The sequence below is a fragment of the Cucurbita pepo genome, chromosome 9 (assembly GCF_057944985.1).
Source record: "Cucurbita pepo subsp. pepo isolate OVF chromosome 9, ASM5794498v1, whole genome shotgun sequence".
NCBI lineage: Eukaryota > Viridiplantae > Streptophyta > Magnoliopsida > Cucurbitales > Cucurbitaceae > Cucurbita > Cucurbita pepo.
Window position 1 is genome coordinate 8,484,986 of NC_141806.1, and position 9,432 is coordinate 8,494,417.

At 38.9% G+C, this 9,432-nt stretch overlaps 1 protein-coding gene across 1 annotated transcript; it reads left to right on the plus strand.

The window, feature by feature from the left end:
• The first annotated feature begins 7,078 nt into the window (after positions 1-7,078).
• LOC111802332 (uncharacterized) lies at positions 7,079-8,905 on the plus strand. The gene is made up of 2 exons (XM_023686655.2): positions 7,079-7,535; positions 7,986-8,905. Exons 1-2 carry the CDS (start codon positions 7,145-7,147, stop codon positions 8,507-8,509), a joined length of 915 nt encoding a protein of 304 aa, XP_023542423.2. The 5' UTR covers positions 7,079-7,144; the 3' UTR covers positions 8,510-8,905.
• The last annotated feature ends 527 nt before the right edge of the window (positions 8,906-9,432 follow it).

Consider the following 9,432-nt stretch of genomic DNA (forward strand, 5'->3'; position numbering starts at 1 on the left):
AATGCAGCATTTATTCTTGCCGAAAAATGGGTTATTTTCGGCGAGACAATTATTGTCATGTTTAGAAACATTCATAGGCCCTTTATATCTCTCTATGCACAACTTTTCACCATCCCTTGAAATGATTTTCTTCCAAACTTATCTCCTGCGTCCGAGCATGTTTGAGAGAGCAGAAAACTGAGATTTTTCGAAAGGGAAATTGAGTGTGTTGTTTAGCGAAGATAAGTGAACCAACATGGGTATTGGGTGGTTTTCAGATCGTTAGTTGGGTAGAGTTGTCTCACAAGTTTCTGGAGGAAGAACTAAGTGGAAGTAAGGAGCGTCGGCGTTGGAATCAGTGTGCGTTCATCAGTGTGAGGGAGGTAGAGAATCGTGGTTAGGGTTTTGAGTTTTCAGGTAAGGAAGACGAGTATTTGGATCGGGTTGGGTTCTTCCTTCGACATTCGTTTACCCGCGTACATCCAACAACCCTCATGTTAAGGCCTCTGGTTCCAACCCACATTCCAAACGAATACCGCGGGGTGTGTTTGCTTTCGGCCCAAGATTTAGCAAATACAGGATCCATGTGCCTGCAGCTCCTGTTCTGACTTCACACGCGTGCACGAATGCAGCTCGACTCACACGTGTACGAACGATCAGCTTAGCTCCATCAAATCTTGTGGCTCGGCTGGTCAGTTCAGTATACTTATAATATATCGATTTCTAGGTTTTCAGTCCATCTAAAGCCATTTCTGCCCTTGTTTTGTTTTTGACTTATGAGGTCAGTGTGACTCTTAATTGTTAAAAACAGATTACGTCATGGGCTTAATTTGGTAATTAATATGAGGTTTAGTTTGGTTAAGTTATGAAAAGTTTCTAGTATATTATGCGGTTTTTACAGGAAGTAGTTAGCTGTTGGAGTTAGCTTACTATGAGTAACTTCGATCAAGGCCATCGAGATAAAGGACTTTACTGTTGGAGTTAGCCTAATATATGTTGTATGATGGTGCGTGCCCTGTGGCTTTTGCATGCACCATATTTTATGTGAAATGACTATGTAATGCATCGATTATGTTGTCTGGTGATGTTATGAAATGCTATGGTTGTTATGTTAGTATTACATGTTATGAATGTGATGAATGTTGTCATGCATATACGTAGCATAATTGAGTTATGTTATGAAATGGAATGTATTTCGTATTACGTAATATGTCATGTAATGTAAGTTATGGGACCTCATGCATATTTGTATCTCATTTGCATCGAGATACTTCCCATTTATGTTAGGAAAGTAAGAATTTGATATTTATGTTCGTCATGATGTCATGCAGGCTTTTTCTATTCTGTAGTGTCCGGTGAACATGTAATACGTCGTGCCTGACCAAGCCAGGCCCAAGGGGTACATATACGAGGCCGCCTAGTGGAACCATGTGTGTGGAGAAGTCCCACATTCCAACCCTGCCCAGAAAAGAAAAGAACCCAAGGCCATATAAAGTTTATGAAAGATCGATCCCACTCATATGTTTCATGTGTTTGCATATCTAACCCCAACAGTGGGCTGATTTACTGAGTATTTCATAAATTCCTTAAGTCACATGCTACCTAAATTTTTTAGGTAAAGGCAAGACACCTATGCACGATTGACAGTAGAGGCTGAGTGTCACAATCGCACTTTGATGGCAGCGGACATGCGATTGTGCGACACTCACTTTCCAGTAACAAGTGAGTTAAGCCTATTCGTTCTTGCGTCGCCTATGGCCAAACGACGTATGCTCGAGTCTCTGGCCCCGGTTCAAGAAAAAAGTTTTAGAAAACGAGGGCAGAGAGATTTCGAAAGAGAGTTTTGAAAGTAAGATTTGAGAAATTGGAAATAGTATTATATGGGAATGTAAAAAAAAAAAACAACAACGGCTTACTGCATATAACTATCGGGTAGGAAGAAGCTAACAACTAGTCATACCCCTATAGTACATTTTGGGGCATTTTAGCCCTTGTAGGTGCGATTTTTGGTGAACGGTCATACACCCTCATACTGACCCAATATGGAATGGTAAAGACCTATCTAGGATAAAAGCATGTAAAAGGGGTTTGGAACGGGCATGCAACCATGGACAACACGTCCTGGACAAGCAAGACCGGGATATCTGTCATGCGGCCATGACAACACGCCTTGGACATGTATGATCGTGATATCCTCCTCCACTCAATTGGTTGACGTCCCTATCAACTGATCCAAACAAGCAAGACTAGGGCATCTGTCATGTGGCCATAAGAAACATGTTTTGAACAAGCATGATCATGACGTCCTCTTCCACTCAATTGTGTCAACCGACTCGTTACAACTCTGTGTAGGCTGAGGTTGACTTTTAGGTCTCTTTAAAGTGTTTCCAGTTGATTTCAGTGTTGCAAAGTCTCATCAATTCGGTAAGGAGTTGTTGAAAACTACTTCTTGGTTCGTTGGCTCTTGGCATCTCCTCTGTCAAAGTTTCTCCTACATCTTTTGCTTTGGGATTCTTCTTCTTTGTGTGAGGTCGTGTCACCTCTCTGCGCTTGACGTCTTTTACTTCGAAAGAGTAGCGTTTCATGTTACTGACGTGGACAACAGGGCTAGTCCGCATCCATGGGAGCAAATGGATTCTATATGACGCCTTTCCAATCTTGTGAATAACTTCGACTGGTCCATAGTATTTTCTCACCAGTCTTCAACACTTGTTGTTTTGATCTCGGAGTTGATCTGACCTCAACTTGATCAGAACTCTCTCTCCTTCTTGAAACTGTCGTGGTCGACGCTTTCGACCGACCCTTCTCTTTCTCTGTCTTGATGGTACTTCTATGTGACCATGTGTTATTTTTGAGGTTTGTCTCTATCTCGCTCCCTCAGCGGTAGTGTTGGCTTGGTGTCTCTCTCTAACCCTTGGGTGATCACTAACAGTGGTATGTGAGGGCCTGATGGACCCAACTGTTAGTATGACATCAACCTTGCTATTTATCTTCCTAGCTGGAGATAAATTCTTTGTTCGACTTCCTTGTCTCATGTCACGATGTTTTTGAGTTGACTGCGAGACTTTTATTGAGGTTGGCTCACTCGAGCTTTCCTCTTCTGATACGGTAATGGTAGCAAGTGTAAGTTCATCACGGCTTAGATCTTGTCTCAACTGTAGTGCTGACATCTTTTTCACCCTTTCTGGTTGGTGGGTGTTTGTCTGGATAATCGTCGGGTTTGACCCTATTATTACTAAACTTTTTTGCTAGGCGCATGGGGATGACTATGTGTTCTAGTAAGAAGTCCATCCCTAACACGATGTCAAAGTCATCCATCTTGACTATCACAAAGTTGGTTTGTCCCGTCCAAGTCCCTAGTTTGATGGGAGTTCTCTTCGCAACTCCTAAGACGGGTAAGGCTGCTGAATTGATGGCCTTCATCTTCCCTACATCCCGATGCCAAAGGATATTCAAACGTTTTGCTTCGGTCTCCGTCATGAAGTTGTGGGTGGCTTTAGAGTCGACGATAGTGTTTCTGGCTGCTTTATGATTTACCCAAATCTCAACATACATGAGACCACATTCCACTGGCTTTTCTATCTCTTCCACTCTCTTCTGATGAGCGGACAAATACTTAGCACCCCAACACGGGGATATCCAACAGTCCTATCTAATGACGTTTTTGTTTTTATTGTTTCGTACTCAGCTTTTGAATTAGCTCGAAGTTTTGCTTGGAAGGCACATAATGCTGCCTTCTGTGGCCATTCAGATACTTGGTGAGCCCCCTTACATATGAAGCAAGAAGGGGGGTCATGACTTTGACTCTGACTAATCTGTTTATATGATCTCCGCCAAGGAGCCCTACCTCTTTGTTGGGAGGATTCATATTCCTCCTCCTCGTCTTCGGAGCTATCACTATCCCCACCTTTAGGGGAGTTTGGTCGATAATTCTCATTTTCATCACTTGTGGATGCTCGATTCTGCTCCATCTCTGAGGTTTCATCGCTATCAAGATCAAACAATCGTTCGGCAACAGCATAGCTGTGGATAGGGATTGAACTCTTTGTTCGTAGAGTTTGGTTTTCACCCATGGCTTCAGCCCCTTAATAAAATTGAAGATCTTGTCTGTCTCAGACATATCACGAATATCTAACATAAGCCCAAAAAACTGTCTAACATAGTCTCGGATACTACCCGTATGCCTCAGCTCTCTTAGTTTTCTCCTAGCCATTATCTCGACATTTCTTGGGAGAAACTGAGAGCGGAGTTCTTGTTTCAAGTTATCCCAAGTGTCCACAGTACATCGACCATCTTGAATGTCCATGTACTTGGACCTCTACCATAACTTTGCATCGTCGGCTAGGTGCATTGTCGCCAATGTTACCTTCACTTCTTCTACCACGGTATTTGTGGCTTGGAAGTATTGTTCAAGGTCAAAGTAAAGTTCTCTAGAGCCTTGGCATCTCGAACCCCACATAAGGGTTTGGGCTCTGGAACCTTTATCTTGTTAAATCGTGCTACACCCCCAGTTGGGGTTTAGTCCCCCACCGCTCTCATGGTGAGGTGTAGTTTGGTGTCTAGATCCACCACTTCGGCCCTGACCATTCTAAGGGATTCTCTAAAGTCTTTAGACAATTCTGAGACCATCTGGACGATTGCAAGTTGAGCATTGTCTAAGCCCTCAGCGCGTTCCTTTGTTCAATCAACAGAGCCCATCGAACAATCCCCTCGTTCAAAGATACTAGCTCTTGTGGCCTTGTCTTCTAGGGCCTCGACCCTAGTCATTAATTCAAGGATAGGCATTGTTTTAAGGTGGTGTGCCATCTCGTTGAACCTGTTGGCTTTAGCGGACATCTCATTCATGTGAGATTCCAAAAGCCCCATTCCATCGGGAATTTCACTCATGCAGAGCAACTGTTCTTCGAATTTTAGCTAATCGATCAGCCTGGGACTTGCCCAGTTGTTTCTTGGAGGGCATGTCTGCGTAATACCTTTCAAGGAGCTAAACCTGGCTCTGATACCACTTGTCACTTTTAGATAAAAGCCTGAGGTTTCCTTATTTAGCTTTTACACGTTTTACTCAGTTAATTCAATAGTTTCGTTTGACCATTTGACAAACACTTCGGATGGATTACCAATTTTTTAGGTGGCCAGGGAAGTGATAAGATTTAGTTGGCCACTCTCGGCCATTTTTAGGATAAGATAATTATTTAAATAGGTGAATCTTATGAGAAAGAAAATCACCTCTTTTTTAAGCAAAGTCAAATCCGAAGTTCCCTCTATGTTATTTTTATGCTTTCTTTTTTTCATTTTAGTCCAACAAATTTCTTCTCTCATCCGTCAACGATTCCCTCTCACCAATTGTCAAAAGACAACAAGTGGTATCAGAGTCTGGTTTAATCCATCGGTGGTATATCATTGCCGTGAGTAGACTTTATCAAAAGTCAAGTTGAATAGCTCAAAGTGGTTAGAGCGTCGACCTAATAATAACACACAGGTCTTAGGTTTAAGTAGAAGAAAATGCAAAACACGAAAATGCATTGACAACACGCTTTGGACATGCATGACCTTGACATCCACCCCCACTTAATTGGTTGGCGTCCCTGTCAACCGACTTGAACAAGCAAGACTAAGACATCTGTCATGCGGCCATAAGCATGACACTAAGGATACCATGACATTGTTTTATTTAAATTCTCTGTTTTGGCTTTGTTTTCAAAGCTATTTATTATGAATTTCCGTCATGCATGGGTGATGTCGCTAATTAGGTTAAGAAAATTAGAGGCGCTACAGACAAGGAACATTGTTAAAATGTGGAAACTCACCTCTTGTGTACGTGTAGACGTTAGTGGACTCTTTCGTCGCGTGAGATGCCCGTTTCAACATCGGGTTTTCTCTGGTTGGGCTCGCCGGAGTGTTTTTCAGATTTTCTTCTTCTCTCTCGGTTTCTCTTTGGTTTGAGGGCTTGGAACGAGAATTCTGGTGCGCGTCGAAATTCTCTCAAGTCCACCGACGACTTCGTGAATTTTTTTTTAATTTACTGTTGTAACATGTCAATAGACCGTTTTTCTTCCCATATTGATTATAACAATTTTTTAAACATTTTTTTTTTATTTTATAAAAATAAAGAATATTAATACTACTTTTAAAATTTTATGAGTCTTTTTTAAACATAATATTAATGATATGACTACCTTTAAACTTTTTTTTTTAAATTAAGTTGTATTAATGAAACTTTTTAAAATTTAAGAGTATTTTTCAAACGGTAAAAAATACAAGGACATTTTTGAAATAAAGTATAGCGCTTCTCTTCCGATTTCCCTCTAAAATTAATAAAAAAAAAATTAGAATTTTAATTTTTTTTTAGTTAATATTGAAACTTTTAAAAATTTTAAAGATTTTTTTTTTTTATTAATTAATTCATACAATTATATCTAAACTTCTCCTTCTCCGTAGTTATTGATAACACAGCCAAAACTAATAAATGACCAAATATGTCTCATTTTGGTTGAGGAAGAGATGGTTAAAAACAAAGCATCTTTTTATTTTAAAGGTTTTTTTTGATAATACATTTAAACTTCACATTTTAAATAAGATTTATAAGCTACAGAGATGATTTTAAACATTTTAATTTTTTTTATAAAGTTTAAAGTGTTAATGCTACTTTTATTTTTAAAATTTAAAAATTTAAAGGAAATTATTAAAAATTTGAAATTTTGTTTAAAACAGATTGTTTCAAAAAAAAAAAAAAAAAAAAAAAAAACAAACAAAAAAAAAATTGTGTTAATTTTTTAACTTAAAAAATTTTGAATTTAGAAACAAAGTTTGTTTCCTTCCAAACTAAGTAAAAAATTTAAAGATATTTTTATTATCACAAATCCAGATATTAGCTAATAACATTTGGTGAAGCAAAACCAAATTAATGAGTCTTCAGATTCATGATTATTACAAAATTGCCACTTCCAACAAAAAAGATATTACAATACAAAACATTATTTTTTAAATTTTTTTGTTTCATTAATGAATGTAGCCATGAAACGAGCAACATTCATTTGTCGCCAACTCAAACATGTCCAAATACCAATCCTTTCAAGAACTCCCACTGTTTCCCACATCACAATATAAATTAGCCATCTCCATTTCCTCCACACAACATATTAACCAAAAAAAGAAAAAAAGGGTGATGAAGATTCCGGCGAGATTTCAGCGGATGGCGGCGGCGTTTGAGGAAAGCAGTGGCAGCGAGCACTCCTCAGCTGCCGAGACTTTCACTGACTTGTCGGACCTTGTGAAGTCGTTTATGGAGAGAGATTATCATTTTGAAGGTGGAGATCGTTGTGATGATGTGGTGGAGAATGACATAGACGGCGTCGTATTGGACGGCAGCGAATGGTCGTTGCCGGAGGCTGTTGGAACACTGCAGAGGTTGATTGGCGGCCGAGAAAGTAAGGGAATCCGCCGGAAAATTGAGGGTGAGGTTGAGTTAGCTTGCAGGTTGATTGGGGAGAAGCTTTCTTCTCCCGAATTCAAACGTAAATTGATGACTCAACTCCGGGACCGTGGCATTGATGCGGGTGAGTTTTTTTATGTTTGTTTTGATTTGAATTTTGTGAAACTCTGTTAGGAATCACGACTCTTCGCAATAGTATGATATTGTTCATTTTGAACAATAGAAGATGTATTCCCTACTTATAAGCTGCCCACTTGAATTTTGTTAACAATAAGAAGATTCATTTTTTTTTTTTTGGGTTTAGTGGTAGTTTAACATTCATACATCTCGACCCACGTACACTCATAATTAACTCCTTGATCAATGTTGCTAGTAATTTAATGGGTCTTATATCAATCTACGCTAACAAAAACTGTAACACTCTAAGCTCACCGCTAGTAGATATTGTCTGTTTTGACTTTCATGATTTTAAAAGATAGTTTTTCACACCCTTATAAGAAATATTTCATTCCCATCTTCAACTGAGATGGAATCTCGTACGAATATTAATTAACTTTATGTATATGACAAACAGGCCTATGCAAATCCAAATGGGAAAAATTCGGGCGATTTCCGGCCGGAGATTACGAATACGTAGACATAAAAGTCAACGAAAACCGCTACATTGTGGAAGCTTTTCTCGTGGGAGAATTTGACATCGCTCGCCCGACAACTCAATACGCAATGCTTCTAAAAGCTTGCCCTCAAATATATGTTGGGAAAATAGAAGAGCTAAAGAAGATAGTGAAAGTGATGTGCTCAGGCATGAGAGAGTCAATGAAGAGCAACCAAATGGCCATCCCACCATGGAGGAGAAATGGTTATATGCAAGCCAAATGGTTTGGTTCATACAAGAGAACAACCAATGAAGTGCCCACCAAAAGGGCATCATTATTGGAACCTCCAATGCCTTTGGCAGCAAACAAATCAATAGGGTTTGAAGCTTTGCCTCTTAAAATTTACCATAATTGCAGAGGGGAATTTGGTAGAAGACATAATAATGGGCTCAAAGTTAGCCATTTGAGTGCTGCTTTTGAAGAACAAAGCATTGGGATGTAATCATATATATAGTTTCCTATGTGTATTTAGAACCAGGTAGCTGCAAGCAAGCCATTGGTTTATTGATTCTTAGAGGTGAAAAAGTTTTGGTCTTTTTTTATGATATTTTAGGGTTTGTTCAAAGGGGGTCGGGATGGTGTGTGTAATAGCCCAAGCTCACCGCTAGTAAATATTGTACTCTTTGGGGTTTTTCTTTCGAACTTCCCCTCAAGGTTTCCACACCGTTATAAAGATGTTTCATTCTCCTTCTCAACCGATGTGAGATCTTAGAGTGAGTCTTGAGAGGCAAATTGGTCATTATTCAACACGAGCATTTTCAATCCTCTGCTCTACCAATTGAGACCATTTCCGACACATTAGACTTATTTTTATACTAGATTTAAACCGGTGACAGGAGAATTTTCAATATTCTGCTCTACCAATTGAGCTATACCGCCCATTTAATTTCATTTCCGACACATTAGACTTATTTTCATACTAGATGAGGTCAATGGAGATAAAAACAAATTACAGCAACAAATTTTAGACTATTCACCCGTTTTTATGGTAAATAATAAAGTGTATCTTTTTGTGATTTTGGGAATATGGTGAGAATAAAGAATGATTCCATGCAAATTCTAAGCATTTAGAAGAGAAGGAGGTATTTTCAATGCGTTGAATTAAGCTTACGTAGAGGAAAATTGAATAATATATATGCAAATGCATGTGTTCAACGAGTTGTTTAAATTGAAAATTTGAGGAAATTATATAATTTTTGCACTATACTTAACAAGTGTTTGCATCTCTTGAGCAATTTGTTGAGGCATTGAAATGAAGAATATCCAAGAAGGAAAGTGCATATAGGGTAGGTGCATTAATTATTGAGCAATCATTTTGTAACGATTCACTTTTCGAGACTTTATCACATACTATTACGTAAATTC